Source organism: Manacus candei, unplaced genomic scaffold (assembly GCF_025592945.1).
Source record: "Manacus candei isolate 608988 ecotype Guabito, Panama unplaced genomic scaffold, ASM2559294v1 h1tg000086l, whole genome shotgun sequence".
NCBI lineage: Eukaryota > Metazoa > Chordata > Aves > Passeriformes > Pipridae > Manacus > Manacus candei.
The window spans coordinates 5,918,806-5,938,045 of NW_026138134.1; the positions used below are offsets into that span (position 1 = coordinate 5,918,806).

The window sequence follows — 19,240 nt, forward strand, 5'->3', positions numbered from 1 at the left end:
CAGAGCCAGCAAAAACCCAGGATACACTTTACAAACAGCTTCAAAGAGGCTCCAAGAAAACACATAAAACACTATAAAAACCTACACCATCAGCACAGAAAGGAAAAGCCCCTCAGCTCCCCAAATCCTCCCTTTCTCTGGGGTGGTTTGCTCAGGCTTTATATAGGACAGGCAGTTGGGGTGTAACAACACTCAGGTGTGCAGGAGGTTCAGGTGTGTGGCAGGAGATTAACTAACACTGCTTTCAAAGGCATTTCAGTCTGCTTGGCTTTATTCCAAAACCAGCTCCTGGTTTTTGGGGTTTATTTAGAGTATATTCACTTGACTTGTCCCTCAGTCTGCCCCATAAACACCCGTGAAATACTGAAGTGAAATATTCACCATGAGAAAAACAGTGCCAGGTTTATTAATTGATTATTAGAGTTGTGCTTGGCTGCTTCTGGCAGATTTAACTGCTCTCTATGTGAAACCCTCACATTTGGTATTGTTGATTTAGAAAACTGCATCATTCTGCATTTATCATGTCATCAATCTTCCTAATGATCTTAGGATCATATTATATTATATTATATTATATTACATTATATATTATATTATATAATATATTATATTATATATTATATATTATATATTTTATATATAATCTATAATATATTATATATTATTATTATATATATTATATATTATTATATTATTATATTATTTTATATATATATTTATATATATATTATTATAAGAAACATATTATAGATGTATTTAGCTTTTGAGTTGTTTCATGCTCTGTTTAAGAGCAGTTCCTCAAATGTGAGAGTTTAAAACTTCAGGCAGTGACTGTCTGGGCCCAGCCAGAGAAGAGCTGATGTTCCCTTTCCCTTCTGCTGCCTCAGGAAGTTGTGTCTGCAGTGTCAGAGACCAGGAACTGCCCAGACAAAAGAACAGATGAAGGCAAAAAGAGCTGTGTTTCAGCTGGCTCCTGCTGGGGCTGCAGATGCTGTTGCAGGGCTCCCATTTCAGTCCTGGAGCAGATTGTGCTCCAAGACAAGGGAGGAGAAAAACGGGGTGTGAAGGCACAAGTTGGCAGGAGGAGCCAGCTTTGCAGAAATGTGCCTCAAAACACGAATTTCGGGCTATTTCTGGGTTTCCTCTCTCTCCACTCACACAGTTCCTTGCTCTACGGTTTCTTTCTGCATCCCTCCAAAAAAAGACTCACTGAGGATTTTAGTAGAAACTCTGGGTTTAAGGAACAAGTAATAAACCACCAATATATAATAAAATTTAATAATATATAATATATAAAATATAATATATAATAAATAATATATAACAAATAATATATAATATATAATATAAAATATAGTAGTATAAATATGGTATAAATACTATAAATACAGTATAAATAGTATAAATATAGTATAAATATGGTATAAATAGTATAAATAAATATAATAGTATAAATAAAACTAATATAATAATATAGAAAACCAATATAATAATATAGAAATACACATATATTACATGTACATATTATATGGACATATACATATATGTACATATTATATATACATATAAATATATATTATATATACATAAATATACACATTATACATACATATATAATATACACATTATATATATACATATATAATATATATATTATATGTATATATATACATTATATATACATATACATATATTAAATATATATACATTATATATACGTATACATATATTAAACACATATACATAAAAATATATAAATATATCAAATTATATAAAAGTAATGTGTACTAAGTATATATAAATATATGGATAATATATAAAATAATTTATAAAAATAAATTAATAATAAAAAATTAATGAATGAAATATACAAATAAGTAATAAAAGAACTCCATATGTCTTCTTCTCCTTTTTCTCACGTATTAAAATACTTCCTTAACAAGTGGGGATCTTTCCACAACCACTGAAATGAGAGGGAACTCAAAGCCTGGGGTAGAAAATGAACCCTCCCAACGAGCCCTGGGCAGTGCCAGGGGAATAAAGACCCCCAGTGCTGTGACCACAAGAGTTCCCTCATCACGTGCTCTGCTCCTGGGGGCTTGGGATGACACAGGAGGATTCTGTTCCCTGCACAAGCCCTGAGTCATCCCTTCCCTTTCCCATGGAGAATAAGGGAAGAACATTGCCTGGTCCCTGCTTTTTTCTTTTTTTCTGTTGTTATTTTTTTTGGTAGGCCAACAGGAAACCACTGCTGAGCCTTGCCTGCAAGAATGTCCCACACCACATTTTTCAGCCTCTTTCTAGGCAGTCTTTGGAGGGTTTTGCTCACTGCTGCCTGTCTGCATCCAGCACCAGAATTAGCTCTGGGCAACAGATGGACATTCTTGAGCAGGAAAACTGGCTTTTCATGCCTCAGGCCTGAGTTTTATGCCAGAGATTAAACTTGCTTTAAAAATGTCAGAGAGTTGATGGGTCGTTCTCTGATCCGAGTGGATTCCCTTGCAAGCACTGCAGGCCATGTTTCTTTGTATTTTTTTTAAACTCTGCTGTGTGGTGGCAGCCCAGAACAACAAAAATAAAAGTTCTCAGGGGACCCAAAACTTTTGATCACACAGATTTTGCTGCGGCGGAGAGAGAAGTGGGTGTTACAAAAATATAGAGGCAACTACCTCAGATCTGGGGGGGGGTTTAACTCCACTGACAAAATTGGTGTCCAGGAAAATAGCAGAGAGCAAGATTTGCCACCTGCAAGTGATGGACAATGCACAAAACTATAATTTTTAAAGTTTTTCTCAATCCCAGACACACAGATTGGGATGATGCTGTTTTTCCTGCCAAATATTAGGAAGCTGCTGTTGAGTCTGATTTCTCTGACCTCATGCCATTTTTTCTCAGTATCAGATTATCCTCTAATAAAATATGTGATCTCTCCCTATAAACCTTGTTTTCCTTTTATTCTTGAGCTATTTAGGCTAAAATAACATTCTCACTGCAGAATTCTAGCAGGCATTGCAGGGAGTCCATCCTATGCCCCTGGAGTGAATGACTGGATTGTGATTTCCATGTGGATCTGGTTCAGCCTCAGGGATTACCCAGTTCCTGCCCTTTCCTCAATAAATGCTGGTTTGGATCAGGAGGACACACGAGTGGATGGGACTTTGAAGCATCTGCTGCCTTCCTGCTTTCTCCAACATGCTCAGGCAGGCCCTGGGAGAGGGGGAGTTCTGTGCCAAAGGGGTGCAGTGACTGGATTCCACCAAGACAAGCCTGAATCCCTCCACCACCCCTTTTGTTGGGTTATTTGTTCCCATGGCTCACACAATAAACTGCAGGTCAGCAGCAAACAAACTCCTCACCTGAGAAACCAGGTGCCAGCCATGCAGGCAGTCAGGCACTAAGGTGACATTTCCTGGGGGTTGGGAGGCAAAAGTCAGGTTAAATTCTGCACATTTGCAGCGACAAACATGGGGAAATTTAAGCAAAGCTCTTGGCAGTTCACCCAGTTGCCTCTAATTATTCAGGTGGTCATGGACACAGAAGTAGAGTTCTGAGAACTTTCAACTTGTTATTTTTGACATCATGCAGGAGTTCAAGTTTTTTGCTGTTAATGGCACAGAAACCAGAAGAGCAAGGGATGTTTCTGGCTTCTCATTTCAGTGACCAGAAAACCTGGTTTAATTAGGTGGATTCATTGAACTCAAACCCTTCACAGTGCTGGCACTCGTCTCTGAGCTGAAGAAAACACTGCCCTGGGTGCTCTGTTTGGTTAATAACAGCTAAGAAACAAAATGCCTAAACCAAAATTGGCACAGTCCTTGCCAATGTGAGACCTATTAAACAACAGCCAGCAGATTGTGCTCCCCCTCATTCCCAAACAGGAGGAGCATCCCAGCAGATTTAACAAAAAGTTGGATAGCCAAGTGTTCTGAGTGATAAATGAGATAAATGAGGAGACAGTTGTGCCTTTGGTTAAATATTATGCTGTCGGGTTTTAATCCTTATTAGGAAAAGAAAAAAGCCAAAGCACTAAAAGCCACTGCAGCACAAAGTGCCTGGACATTCATGGGGCTGATCCAGAGCTCCCTGAAACTTGTGGAAATCTGTCCAAAGACTTCAGTGGGATTCAGCTCAGGCCCCTAACCCGGCACAGGAATTCTTGGCCAGATTAAATGATTGGTCTCCTGGGTGCCCAGGCAAGCCCAGGCATGAGCTGGGAGTGTCTCCAGTAACTGCAGGCCAGCAGCAAACACTGTTTCCCCACACACTCTCTGGCAGGAGTCAGCCCTGCAGAATTTTTCTTGCTTTAAAGGCTGGAGGACATGGAAATAATGAAACCCAGAGCAGCTCTATGGGAGCAAATCTTCCCCCTGCAAGCCACTTGATGTCTGTGGGTGAGGGATGACAGACAACTCCTCCAGGTGAGCAGCTGAAGTTCACAACTGTTGCTACAAAGATCAGTAAACCTGAGTGATTCCCATGTGGAAGAACATCCAAGGTGGCAATCTTCTTAGGGAAAAGCAGAGTGCATTTGTTTTGTCTGCCCTGATCACACTCAGAAGCATCAGAGGAACACAGCACCTATTTGGTTGACTGTGCCATTACTCAGAGGGCAGAGAAACCTCATCTCTGGATGTTACAAACCTACACCTTTACTTAAATCTCTGGGCAGAGAGTTATTTTTGACTGGAACAAACCAGAAACCAAAGGCACAATTTTTTTTTACGTGTTTGAGTACCACATGTTGCTAGAATTTAAGATCATCAGTCTTGAGTGACTTAAGAATTAAAAAAACCTTAAAAAAGAGAAAGTCTGGTGTTGGTTTAGGGTGTTTTAAAATTGAATAACAAGGGAAAGACTGCAAAGGTACCTGGGATTATCTTATGGGGTCTAAGAGCTCTTGTCATAGCCCCCTAAATTTTACTTCTGATGTAATCAGGTGTTGATGTCTGTTCTTTCTTCTTCCCTAATTGCATGTCATGATTTTCAGAGGGAGGGAGGGATGCATTGGGCTGAGCAGGTCAAGGGCAAGCAAACAGAAATGGCTTTGGGTAGACCCCCAAATAATAGGGGGAGAGGTGAAGAAAGTCACAAATGAAGGGGTTCAGCCTGTGCCTCCCACTGCAGCACGAGGCATTCATCCCTCGGAGCTGTTGGGCACTTTCGGGGCCTCCTGGGGTGGATAAAAGCAGGCTGAAGCCCCAGTGCCCAGATATGAGCCCAGAGGGACGTGGCTGGAGTGCCACAAGTGACGCCACAGGTGACACCAGAGCCTGGACCACCCTCACCTGGAGCCTCACAGGGGCCGGGGCGGAAAACCCGCGTTCATATCCCGTGTTGGCTCTGCCCATGGAAACCTCCCGTGCAACAAAACTGCCCGTGGCCAGGGCCACCTGCCCGGCCCAGGGGACAGCCAGTCCCCTGCACCAGCCCTGCCTGGGTGGCCATGGTGACAGAGTGTACACACAGGGCGTGGGGCTGACCCACGGCACGGGCTGGGCACACTCCGACCCTCGGGAAGAGCCGGGACACTCCTCGGGAGCCATCCCCGGGGCAATGTCTGCCAGGAGCACCCACGGGGGCTCTGGGGGGAATCCAGAGGGAAGCAGCTCTCCATTTCTCCCTTTCCATCACGTCTTCTTCAGCATTTCGTTCCAAGTGCAGGATGACTGCAAGGTAAGCTGCCTGGGGGTAAGTCCTGACTTCCTTTTGTGCATTTTAACACTGAGGTGTTCATGGGTGAAGGCTGGCAAAGTTGATTAATTTGCAGGCAAACTTATCCTTGTCACTTCACAAGACTCTGTCTCATTCCTTATTTAGCTTGACAAATCTCCATTAAAATTGTTTTATCCCGTTATTAATTGCATACACATCTGATAGACACAGGGCATAATTGATTCTAACTCCTTGCAGAATTGATTCTCACTCCTTACAGAACTGATTCTCACTCCTTACAGAATTGACTCTCACTCCTTACACACACTCAGTGTGCTCTGCAGAGCAGATTTACTGATTTCTTTGGCTACCACAAATTAGTGCAAAAGGTTGGAGTGGCCTCCTGACAGCATGATCTGTGTTCCTGTATTTTTTTGGGGGGGAACTAGTGAAATTCTGTCATCCCAAAAACCTTTGAATGGCAATTGCATGAATCCCAAATTACAGCACGTTAACCCAACTGCCCAGCTACAAACCAGATGTGGTGTTATTCACACTGATAATTTTATCTTGACCCAAAATTGCAGCTGCATTTGCCTTTCCACCTCTGGACACAGCTCCCAGCAAGGACTCCATGCCAAGGTTTTCTCCATTGTGGTGCAGGGTAATAATTTATATTTTAGTATTTGCTTTGTCTTTGCACTCTTGAAATTATCTTTGTGTTGCATTCATTGCAGTTTTAATTATTAAGCACAATTAATTTGTGGTATAAAGACTTTGTATTTAGTAGAATAAGGGTGATATGACCAATGTTTTGATTATTGTCAATTCCTTGTTATTCTAAAAGCAAGAGTATATTTATATAATTATTGGCAGTGCTTTCTTTTTGTTCTAGGTTTGAATTCCATGAGCCTCTGAGCAGTGCTTGGTTTGTAGGCAGTGTAATTAGCTGATTGTACCCCCTGCTCCACAATCACTAACTCCACTGCCATCAAAACAAGGCACAGGATTCCCTGCTCCAACCTCAGGCCAGAAAACTGCACTACAAATCCTCCTCACCCTTACTCCCAGTGCAAAATTAGTAATATTTATTCATTTGCAGCTTTATTTCCAGAATTTTACCTGTCCAACAGAATTGTATGTTGGTGGTATCAAGTGAAATCTTAGTTTTCCTGAAGCTGGTGCTAAAATCCTTGGGAGCTTTCCTGGACCTGTGTGTTGTGTTTAAATTGATTATCTTAATTGCTTATGCCCCAAGACTGGACTAAGAATTTATCTTGGTTGCATCCTTCAGGTATTGGGAAAAAAATTTGTATATACTTTTCATGTTTTATTTAACAACCCAGTAAGTGAAGGGGGGGGGGTTTAAGCAATGATTAAATATTAAACTCGCTGGATGGATAAGTGATTTTTACTCTGACCACTTGGCTTAACCTTCAGGAATTTCAATAATAGTGCTGGAACCTGCTGTGGGAGGGTTGTTTTTTTTTTTAAAACAAAAATCCCAGTTTTCATCCAAGTAGGGGTTGGAAGGCTTTCCATCAGCCTGGTTGCCAGGCAGTGTAGTTAGCTGATTGCCCAAAGCAACAATCACTAGCCACACAGCCAGGTAAAAAGGTGTGCAGGATCATCTCCGTGGAAATGGGGCACGTGGGAATTCCGGTGGCACGAGGCAGGCTGACCTCCTTGCAGAGGGATCAGCAGGACAGGGACTCAGGCAAGGGGAAAGTGCTGGATCCCTGTCCCAGCAGGAGACCCCAGGTGTACTGGGGGATGCACTGGTTTGCTCACTGGAAACCAGGAGGACAAAATAAAGGGGGTTTTCTCCTCCCCCTTGGCAGCCCTCAGCTCCCATCCTGACCCTGCTCCTCTCTCACAGCCTCTGTTCCCACATTTACCTCCATTTATTCCCCTTGAACAAATAATTTGAGGCCTGTGGTGGCAACTCTTTGGGGGCTTGAGCCTGAACCTGAGTGAAAAAGTCCCGAAGGCAGAAACTTCTGCTGGAGCCTCTGGAAAATCAGCGTTCCCCCCAGACCTCAGTACAATTCACACGGGCAAAGGAAACTAAGACAACCACCACGAAGTTCTGGGATAACATTTCCAGCCTGACTCTGCAATTTTTTTTTCTTCCTTTCTTTCTTTTTTTTTTTTTTTTTCTAATTTTAGTCAAGTCTTCCCCATTTTTACTGAAAAGCCTGCAGCCTGGGGGTGGGAAGCAGGCCAGACAAGAGCAATCTGCGAGAGGTGCAGAGAGGTGCTGAGCTCTGCAAGTCTTTCCTGCAAGTCAGCAAACCCTCCTTTCCCTATTAACAATTCCAAAAGGCATCCCATCCATTACCATCAATTAGTCTGCTTTCTGAATTCTGGCTGGAGCCAGCAACAGTTCCCTGAATCTTACATTCTTTTTTAATTTTTTATTTTTTTTTTTTTTAAATCAGTAACAATAGATGAGAGCCAGGGTTTGCAGCCATAGAGATGACTGATTGATTGCACTGAATAAATCACTTTGTACAACTACAAGCCTCACATAAGTCTAAAAGGAATTAAAATGAATGCACTGAGTGAAATAAGAATAATGTTCAGATTATTATCAGTCATAGGTGTCACACAGTGCTCAAATCCAGACTTCAGGCTTGATCCAGACGTGCTGTTCCTGCATCCTGGAAGCTCTGTTGTCTCCACAGTGGTGCAGGGACAGGGGATTATCCAACAAATTCCCTAAGCAAGGAGGATCCTGTAGGCTGTGGGACACTGAAAGTCCAGCCCAGACAGCAGGAAGCAAAAAGTGTGTGAGGTAAATGAAGTTTAGGCCAGCTAAATATAGTTATTGGACAATTTTCAACCCCAAAACCACAAGGATAAGAGATGGTGTCTGAATTTCTCAGTTCCATGTGCCAAAGGGATCTTCACAGCCTGGCCACTGTTGGTTGGTTGATTTTTTCATGGCTGCCTCGAGGTTTTTGTCCCCTGAAAACACTAAAACTCAGTTTATAACAAAGTTATGAAACTGGCTGCTCTGCTCCCTAAAAAGCTCTCAGAAACTTAATTTGAGCAATCAAAGGAAGAACTCCATGTAGGGATTTTTATTATTATCAGTACTGAACTCCAGATTTACTGATATACAGTGGTTTTCCTTGGCCTGGCCGGATGTTTATCAGGAGAATAAAATCTAGGAGTAAGAGGGTTGAATTAAATTAATGCTCTTCTTTCCTTCTGCTGCAACTCCCAAGATACAAAGCAGCGATAAATGAGTTGAAGGTTAAACATCTGTCCTTCTGAAGAACTATATATCTGAATTAATACAATTTCATTGCTCAATTGTAGAGAGTAGAACTGAAATTTTAAAGCTGATGAGTGCAGTGATTTGAGAAATAACTTGGAAAACAAGATTTCAAAGGACCCTTTCAGAAATGACGTATTCATTTTAGACATAAAAGCCTCCTTTCTTCTTCCTCCTTATTTAAGCTTTTAAGTTGGTTCATGTGAAGTACCTCCTCTTCTCAAAGTTTATTAAAATGCTGAACCCAGACTATCTGCTCTGCCCAAATTCTATGCATTTAAAGCTGGGTCTGCTTTTTATTTCCCTCAGTCTAAATAGTCAGGTCCTATCTGGGGGAGGGGGGAAAGATGTTCTGGATATTATTGTCATTATTATTGCAATGACTACTCAGTTTTATCCTATACTAATATATATTAAGATATGGACATTAAAAGGCTGAAAGCCTGCTGCTTTTGTTCTGTATTTACTTTCTATATATTTTTCTTTTTTTTTTTTCTAAATATTAAGAGAAGGAGGTGGAAGCTTCGACATTTTCCTTAATCTTGCTTTAATTCAGGTTGGAATTCTGAAAGTCAGGGAAAAGACCAGTTGACAAAGTGTTTCCACATTTCTGAAAGGGTCAGGAAATGTCACAAAGGCTGTTCCTGTTTCACAGACACGACCCAGGCTGCAAAGCCATGGCCTGAGCTCAGCTCCAACACTGAGATCCCTGACTTCTGGTGACCTGGAGTGGGCTGTGCTCGTGATACTTTAAAGGATTTTCCTCTATTTAAAATACTGATTTCAGAAGGAGCTTCTCTAACTGAGCTCCCAAGAGCGGGTCTAGGTTTGAAATACATAAAAACCATTAATCTCTTATTTTAACGAAAGCACCGATCCCGGTGCTCTGTCCTGCAAAAACCCCCTCGGAGAGCCCGAGCCAGAAAATCCGGGGATGGAGAACGCTGCAGGAAACAGGTGCGGAGCAGCTTCCCGGCCACCAGGAAACGGGCTGGGGGGGTCGGGAGTGTTCGAAGCAGAGCCCCCCGTGTTCTGTGCCCGCTCCCGGAGCGCTTTCCCGAGGGCAGCCGCGCATCCTTCGCCCGGGGAGGATGCGCCCCTGGCTGGGGCTGGCTCTGCCTGCGGGGGCGGCTCCCCACGCCCCGGGGGGAGTGGGGGACAGGTATAAAAGCGGGGCGGGGGAACAGGCGGAGGGCTGAAGGGTTTGGAGCGGGGAAGGAGGGAGGGGGAGCGGCGGGCGGAGCGGAGAGAGGAGGCGCATCCCGAGCCCGGGCGGTGCCGCTTCCCGAGCGCAGGGGCCGAGCCGAGCCCGCTGGCCCGGAGCCCGAGGAGGGGAGGGAAGGAGGGAAGGAGGAGGTGCCGGTGCCGGCTCCCTGCCGTCCCCTCCGGCCGCGGATTTGGGGCGATGCTCGCGGCCGCGGCGCTGTGCGCGGCCGCGCTGGGCTGCGCGGCGGGGGCGCGGCTGCTCAGCGGTAAGAGAGGGGTTTTGCGGGGGGTTGCGGGGGGGTTGCCCGGCGCTGGGATCGCCCCCCTGGCACGGAGAGGGAGCTCCGGCTCTGCTGCCGCTCGCCCCTGGCGCTGGGAGGGTCGGGATGCGCGGGAATGTCGCGACACGGGGAGGATGCGGATGCGGGGGGAAGGTTGGGCTTGGTGGGCTTGGTCTGCAATTCCCTCGGGAGGGGCAGAGGAGGGACAGGCCCTGAGCTCTGCTCTAGGGGGACCAGGGACAGGACCCCAGAGAATGGCCTGGAGCTGTGTCAGGGCAGGCTCAGGTTGGATCTCAGGCAAAGGTTCTTCCCCCAGAGGCTGGTTGGGCACTGCCCAGGCTCCCCAGGGCAGTGGGCACAGCCCCAAGGCTGCCAGAGCTCAGGATGATCCTCTCAGACACATGGTGTGACTCTTGGGGGTGGTCCTGTGCAGGGATAAGTGTTGGACTCAACGATTCCTGTGGGTCCCTTCCAGCTCAGCCTGTTCTGGGATTCTGTCCCTTCCAACTTTCGTGACTCTGTGATTTTCCCTGCCCTGCCCTGGGGAGCTCACTGAAGTCAGCAGACTTTGGGGCAGATCCCGTCTAGGCAGTGAGGAGATAAGGGGAAAATACAAGGAACCCTTTCAGCACTGCTTACAGCTCCACAGACAGCATGCCCTGTAACTCAAACCCTCTTTGGGATCCCAAAGAGCAGTAATCAGACATCAACTACAGTAGATTTTTTTCCTTAGCTGAAAGTAATGGCTGATGAGGCAGAGATTTTCTGCCAGTAAGTGGAAAAAAAATTGCATTTGTTTATCAGAAAGACCCTGAGTGCAGCTTGTGACAGTATTTGTAGACAGTTAGTGAAGCTTTTTTAATAACAATGTGCTGTCTGTGTTTTTCTCATGCCTTTCACAACAGCAGTGGACATATCCCTCAGAAGAGGTAAGGGGGCTTTGCCTGTCTCACCAAGCCTGGATGAGTGTAAAGTTCCCAAGAGAAATACAGGTTATACCAGAAATGTATTCTCTAATACTGCAGTTGTAGTAAAAAACTGTTCCTGTTGTAACTTCTTTGTAAAGTGTTAACAGATTGATTCTGACTAGTTAATTATTCAAAAATTCCCCTATGAAAGGTCTTTAAACTCTCACTCTTACAGTGCTCATGTAGGAATACAGAAGAATAAAGCAGAGCCAGCAAATAACCCACGGAGGGGTTTATAATGACCTGTCCTCTCATCCTGTTTGTTCTGAGCACGTTACAAATGTTGCTGAATGTTTTCCTTCTGTGCAGACACGTAGGTTAGCAGATTGTGTCTGCAGAGAAATATTTACTGAGTAGAACAAAACTGTTTGTTTCCACAGTCTAAATATTGGGCCTGTTGTGCAGAGGAATGCAGGAGTGCCTGGAGTCAGACGATGTGTCTGTTCACTTTGATCTCCCCTTGTAACCAAAATAAGCTTGTGCTGCTTCTGCATGAGAAAGTTTTTGGCTTCTGACAGCCTGAGAGCAGACACTGTTTCCTTCCTGGGCAGTCAGCAGCACCACCCAGAGCAGAGGGAACTGGGCTGGGGGAACACGTCTTGCTCACCACAGTAGAGACACTGAAAACTGGAAGAGTAAGTGTAGGTGGGAGAATGGGAAGGAATTCTTCCTTGGGAGGGTGGGGAGGCCCTGGCACAGGTTGCCCAGAGAAGCTGAGGCTGCCTCATCCCTGGAAGTGTCCAAGGCCAGGTTGGAGCAACCTGGGATAGTGGGAGGTGTCCCTGCCTGTGGCAGAGGGTGCAACTGGGTGAGCTTTCAGGTCTTTTCCAACTCAACCCATTCCATGAGTGCAATATAAACTCCATGGAACTCTTACACACACCCTGAAAGATAAATCCTTGCTGTTTCTGCTTGTGTAGGGGAGTCTCTGATTTTAGCTGCTTAATTCCTTAAAAATAACAATAAATTTAAAAAATCCTCTTTGAACTCCTGCAAAGGAGCTCTGTTCTGAAAATGCTGCATATGTGAGCTTGCTGTCTGGCACAGCATTGCTTCTCTGGGAGGAACTCCCAGGATCTGGAACTCACAGAAAAATCGTGAGGGAGCTGAGAAGAGCAGGACATGAAAGGACAGTGCTAAAAACTGTTTGATGCAGTAAGAAAAGCTTGGAGGTGCCATTGCCAGGCCAGGAACACAAGAGGCTCTTTACCTGTCTACTTTTCCATAGAAGCAGTGCAAAACTCGTCCAGATGGAAGCATTAGCACTGAACTCTGGCCCTGCAGGCAGAGTTGCTGTGACAGGTCCCTCTCCCTCCCCGCAGGACAGACAGTTTGCCGCCGTGGGACGCAGAAACCCTGCTACAAAATCGTGTATTTCCACGATGCCTCCCGCAGAACCAGCTACGAGGAGGCTCAGCTGGCCTGCCAGGCTGACGGGGGACACCTGGTGAGCATCGAGAGTGCGGCAGAGCAGAGACTCATCGAAACCTTCGTCAGGAGCCTCCTGGCTTCCGACGGGGATTTCTGGATAGGGCTCCGGAGGAAAAAGGAGGAGGAGGAGGAGGAGAACAATAGTACAGAGTGCCAGAACTTCTACTCCTGGTCGGATGGCAGCTCAGCCAAGTTCAGGTGGGTGCCTGGGGGTGGCACTGGGAGGCAGAAGGGTCAGGGACTGTCACCTGCCTTCAGCAGTCACAAAGGGTTCTGTCAAATGACCCAAGGAATATTGTCCCAGCTGCCATCTGTGAGTCATCCCACCCAGATATAAAGTTACCCTGCTCTGGAGACTCTCTATTGCTCCATGTGACACCTAGGGTGTTTAGCTCGGGCTAATTGATGATTTTTGATTGCTAGAAGGAGGGGGAAGAACAAGTGATCTGGTCTTAAAAAAAATCTGATTAGGCAGCTACAAAATATGTGCTTTGACCTGGAGGTTCCTGCACTTCAGATGCTCTGGAGCTCATCCCTGAGCAATGGGCTCTTTCCCTTCCACTTGCTGAAGGAATGACATTTTTTTTTTTCCTGTGAGACAGTTAAATCTGAGAGCTGCAGGATTTCTTTGTAGACGTGAAAAGTTCAAGTTTTCACAACATCTGTGAGATTTCTGCCTCCCTGTCTTAAGGTGAGAGAAACCACAGCATTTGTTGAAATTTAAAATATCAAAGCAGCAACATTTACACCCATCTGCATCTCCTTCCTATTGCACATGGGTAAAAACATCTTGCCAGTGACCTTCTTGCCTTGGCAGCTCATCAGATATTTCAGTTGCCCTGTGAAGAAATGAATAAAACTGCTTTTAGTGCTGTCGGGTGTATTAAAGTTTCTCCTGTGGTTCAGATATTGGGGGTGGATAATGGGAAGCTGGAGCCAGATCTGCTGCTAAGAAACAGGCCCAGTTTTACTGCCTTCCATTGGTGAGACACAGCTTATTTGTGCTAAATGATAAAGCCAAGGAAAACACCAGGGGAGGAAGGAAGTGAGGGAGAAATACAGCGTTGGAATGATTGAAAAAACACTGCTTTAACACACAGGGGTGTTTTCCCATGTGGAGTACCTTGGGATGGCTGGAATTATCTCTATTGTACGGGCCAGCTTGGCAGGCAAAACATGGTTTGTTCCAAAATAGTGGGTATTGAGCACTTGTCAAAATCTAAACCCAGCTTAGAAGAGTTCCTCTGAGCTGCAGAAGATGCCTCCTCAATACCAGTGGTGTTCCAGGGGGCTGAGCCTCCTTCCTGGGTGCTCTTGGAAAAGCCTGCACAGTTGTCTGGTGGTGAAGTTTATTATTAGAACAACAAAAAGAAAATTATCTGCAAGCCAGTGTTGGTGCATTTCCAGACAGAGAAAACCAGATTCCCCCTTCAGCTTTTTCATTTCCTCATTAAAGAGGTGTTGAAATTTTGCGAGGCCAGAGAGCAAAAAAAAAAAATAACTGTGGTAGATGATTTTGCACAGGTCTAAAATCGTTTGGGAAAGTCAAATTTCTCCCGAGGGGTTCCAGGCAGGGAGAGGGTCAGCAACGTTTAACACCCTGATTGCTGAGTTGTTTTTTTTTTTTTCCTTTGGAAAAATCAGAATTCCAAGAATAAATAACTGTATTCCCAGGGGAAGGGCGGGGTGGGAGGGTGTGCTGTGACCCCTCTGGCTGTGCCCTCTGGGCCGTGTTCCCACCTGAGCTCCCGGGAAGGGACGTGGGGTGGCCCCTGCCCGTGTTGGTTGTGTTTTCCCAGGAACTGGTACGTGGATGAGCCATCCTGTGGGAGTGAGATCTGTGTTGTGATGTACCACCAGCCATCTGCCCCGCCAGGTGTCGGGGGGCCTTACATGTTTCAGTGGAACGACGACAGATGCAACATGAAAAATAACTTCATTTGCAAATATTCCCTCGGTAATGAGTCATTCTGTGCCTTTGAAACCCAACCCCCAGAAGGTATGAGGAGGCTGCAGGGACACAGGGAAACCCTTCCTCAGCTCCACTGCTGGGAGATGGGTATCTCTGAGTTTATGCAAGTGCTGGGGGAAGCAATCTCAGCATTAATATCTGCTGGTATAAATTTTCAGAGGGTTTTTATGAAGTGTGAAGTGTTTAAGGTCTCAGCTGGGGCCTGAGGGAGAGAGAACACCAGAGAAGGGTGCTCATGGTGTTGGTCTCCCCACTCAAACTGTGCTTTTCTCTTTTCTTTCAGAGAAGCCAACAAATGCTCCAATAGAGAATCCTCAGAGAGGTGAGCTGGAGCTTGGGGCTCTTCTTCAATGATAAGTTAACTTTCAGAGGCAGCCCTGTGTTACAGACATTCTCAGCAGGCTGAAAACACACTGAGCAAGAAACTCCCCTGCAGTTTGCACTTTTCCTTGTGCTATTCCATAACCCATTCTGCAGGAAAACAGCCTGGCTGCTGTTGATGCAGGTCATGGAAGCAGAAGAGGGCCAGTACCCTTTGCCCATCTTTGCAGCTCTCAGTCTCTCCCATCCCCTCACCCTCACTTTTATGACTCTAAGCTCTTTCAAAAAGAAAATCTGCAATGTTAACTAAGCTGCTTCTTCCCAGATGTTGCCACGGAGCCCTTGAGCCCAGTGCTGCCAGGAGAACCCCGGAGGAGAGGTGTTAATGTGACAGCTGTGGGAGCCAGAGGTAGGTTGTGCACTCCCCCCTGGCTGTGCAAATCCACATTTTTCACATTTGGCTGCAAACAGTTTCAAGTGTTTGACCCAAACTGTAGGAGGCTGTATATACAGTCTGAAAAAAAAAACAACAAACAACCTTCCCTCAAATCTTCCCCTTCAGTACAAACCTGAACTGGCTGCTTTGGCCACCAGAATGTTCAAAATCTAAAGTGTTCTGGGTCTGGAAAAGGTACTTTTATTGAATCACTTTTGAGTGGCTAAATTGACCATGTTTTGTTTGTAAGTGTATATGATTAACTGTGAGAAACTTCCAATTCCTTCTTACCACTGACTCCTCTTTACCCCTAGAACCTGTTCAGAGTCTTGCCTACATCCTTATTCCCAGCATTCCTGTGCTGCTGCTCCTGGTGGTCGTTACAGGCATCTCCTGTTTTTGGCTTTTTGTGAAGAGGTAAGTGGCATTTTTATGTTAAAATCCCCTGTGGTAGCATTTCCTGGCAGTAATCTCGCAGCTGCTTTTGGCACCCTGTGAGGTGCTCTGCAGAGGACCTCACAAAGAAATGTTTAAAAAGTGCAGTGGGTGCTCCAGGCTGAGTTATTTTCAAGCAAAAATTTTAAGTAAATCACATTATAGCGTATTAGTGTGTTCACAGATATAGCAGTCAGGGAAGAGTGTAAACAAGATAATGATTGTCATCTTTCTTATTAAAGATTCGAATCATCGATTTTTGAATTATCAGATGTTCACCTTTGAAAGTGAAAAATGTGGAGATAAAAGGAGCAAGTAATACTTGTTGATAAGTAATATCTCCATGCTTTCCCTGTGTGCACAGTGGCTCTGCTGGGGGTGCTGGTTGTGGATTTGGGAACGTCAGGGTTGGGTTTTGCTGCCCCAGTATCTCCAGGGTGGTGCCAAGGGGCTGTTCCGGGTGTGCAGCACAGAATGACAAATAATTCCCAATTTTATGCAGAGGGTCAGCTTTCCTCGAGGGTCAGCATTAAATCACTGTAAGAGGTGTGGTATTGCTTTGTGCCATAACAGGGGTTTTTGTTTCCCCCCCATTCCCCAGGAGGGAGGAGCAGATGGACACGAGCCCCAAGGAGGAGGATGCCTGGCTGTCCAACAGCCCCAGCCTGGACATCTACAAAGTCATCAACAAGCAGTCGGAGGCAGACCTGGCTGGCACCAGGCCTGGCACCAAGAATTCCTCCTTCCGGGCCCGGGAGCACTGGGAGCTGGGCAGGGACGGGCAGGAGGCAGCGCCCAGACCCCCCAGCAGTGGCTTTGGGCCCGAGAGTGGCTTTGTCACCAACGACATCTACGAGCTCTGTGGGGAGCGTGTGGGCAGGAGCCAGGAGTCCACCTGGGTGGACAATGAGATTTATGGATATTGAGCAAACGGACAGAAAAAAACCCCCCCTGGAACTCAGATGACAAAGTGGGTGCTGATACGAGTTTACCTGCCCTGTCTATGCACTTGTTTTAATGATGTTTATCCTGGGTTTGCATTGTCCCCATATTCTTCTCTTTTTTTTTTTTTTTTTTGGAAGAATGTGGGTTTTTAACGATCCAGACTGAAAAGAATGTACATATTTTGCTTTGCATCAAGCCCCCTTTGTCCTGGGAACGGCTTGTTAATAATCTCGATTCACTTTTTTTGTACCAAAGATATGCCTTGAAAAACTAGAGGACAATCCAAAATCCTTATTTATTGAACTGACCCAGTTGTCTTAAAGGTGCTAAAAGTTGCCTGTCAGGTGTGATGGAGCCCTGCTTTCCTGGACATGGGGAGTGGAGAATGAATGCCTTGGTGTGCTTTGCTTGTGTGTGCAACTTTTACTTGACCTATTAAACTGCCTTTGTCTCAAACCACGAATTTTCTCACTTTTCCACTTCTTTCCCTCATCCTCCTGGGAGGGAGGGAGTGAGGGGAGACCAAGAACATAAAGCATGTCAAGCAGGAACACAAACAGGACACACCTTTTGCCCTGCAGGTGTTTCTGGCTCCAGGAGAGAGCAACGTTTTGCTGCTGAACAAATCTCTGAAGCACCTAAAATGAATTTTTAGCTCTTGACAGGGTTCCCTTAAGAGCTTGCTCTCCTCCCTTGCATGGAAATAAATAAATAGGAAAAGGAAGAATTTTCACAAGCCACCAGGAAACAAAGGTTTGGCAAAAGGTGTTTTATGCTTGGCTGAAACAACAACAGAACTGAGTGCAGGGGTAACCATGAACCTGTTCTGCCAAAGCAAACGGGCAGGAAGAGGATTCTACTGCAAACACTGAAATATTTCAGTGCACAAGGGCTCTGTGCTGCACATCTGCAGTGTCACAGTGTCTGCCAAGCCCCTGCTGTTCCTCCACCAGAACGTGGTGCAAGATGAAGACCTGAAAGAAGTAATTCCTTTAAAAAAAAAAAAAGAATTAATCTTCCAGGTGTTTTGAAAATGGCATCGAGTTAGCAACACTTTCTCCTGAAAAGCAAAATCCTTATATAGGAGAATAGGCAGTGCTGGGCACTTGGAATGCCTGGAGTTTCCAATGCAGTAATTAGTGCTCTTTCATCCAGAAAAAAATCGATCCGTTTTGACTCTTATATTCTTGGTCTCTTCCCTCGGTTTTTTGGGGTGGTTTGCTGTTCTTATTTGGGGTTTTTTGGTTGTTTTTTTTTTTTGCAGGCATTAAGCATCAGGCACATGCTGATCATTTCAGGCGTTGAAAACCAGAAAAGGAGAGGTAAAGCTTGCCAGAGGTCGGAGATGAGGCGTCTGAGGCTGTGTTTTGGTCTGGTCCCGGCTCCCCGAGCTCGGGCAGCGAGCTGCGTGTGCCCAGGCGAGGGGATTTGAGAAATTCTGCTGCTGGCCGTCTCCTCTGGAGCCCTGGAGCCGCAGTGACCACACGAGGGCATGTGCGCTCCACGTTTGTCCTCCACGAGCTGCTCCATCCCTGCTGTGCCAGGAGCGCTGGGATCCCTTTCCTTGGAGCGCGGCAGGACACGTCGGTGGCCGCTAAAATCTCCTGGATAAAGGATGTTTTTGTGACTGCAGAAGTGGCCGGGAAGCAAATAAATGTTTTAATACTAAAGAATCCGGTTTATAATAAAGCGGACTGTGAATGAATATCAGGCAATATTTGGCACAGTGGAGAAAAAGTTACTTTTAACGCACCAAGCTCGAGTCTGTAAAAAAAAATGAAGCCCCTCCACAGCAGAGAAATGTCACAAGTGGCACTTTGGGATGACACCACTTTCTATTCAAGTAGGATTATGGAAAGCCTGCTCATGTACCTATCAATCACTTAAAAGGGTGGATGTCTGACTAACTCAAGTCATCAGTTAGTCATTGCCAGAACTTCTGAAGGGGATAAATAGAACAGTGAGAGCACTCTGGTTGTTCTCCATGGCAGCCCAAGTCAGCAGCATCATCTCCAAATGTCATTCCTTAGAGAATCTCAGGAACAGGGAAGGACAGGCATTAATTTTTGCACAGAGAACTTCAGCTCCCTTTGCAGAACAGTCATCACTCTTTGACACGTAGCAAATTTAACCAACTTTTCACAAGTATGACACAGCTTTACGTGTAGAACTTGTACAAAAAAGGGAAAGCAAGAGGCACAAGTTTGTTCCTTGCATTCTTCCACTTGTTCTTTTTGTGGCCACGCTCTGCTCTGAGCTGTGTTTGCATCAGAAAAGGTCTGTGGCTGTGTTGCTGATCCAGAAGACACG

At 45.4% G+C, this 19,240-nt stretch overlaps 1 protein-coding gene across 1 annotated transcript; it reads left to right on the plus strand.

Annotated features, from left to right (window-relative positions):
• Positions 1-10,312: 10,312 nt before the first annotated feature.
• LAYN (layilin) lies at positions 10,313-17,940 on the plus strand. Its single transcript, XM_051812583.1, has 7 exons — positions 10,313-10,407; positions 12,713-13,019; positions 14,621-14,778; positions 15,077-15,115; positions 15,440-15,523; positions 15,865-15,967; positions 16,587-17,940. Exons 1-7 carry the CDS (start codon positions 10,341-10,343, stop codon positions 16,909-16,911), a joined length of 1,083 nt encoding a protein of 360 aa, XP_051668543.1. The 5' UTR covers positions 10,313-10,340; the 3' UTR covers positions 16,912-17,940.
• The last annotated feature ends 1,300 nt before the right edge of the window (positions 17,941-19,240 follow it).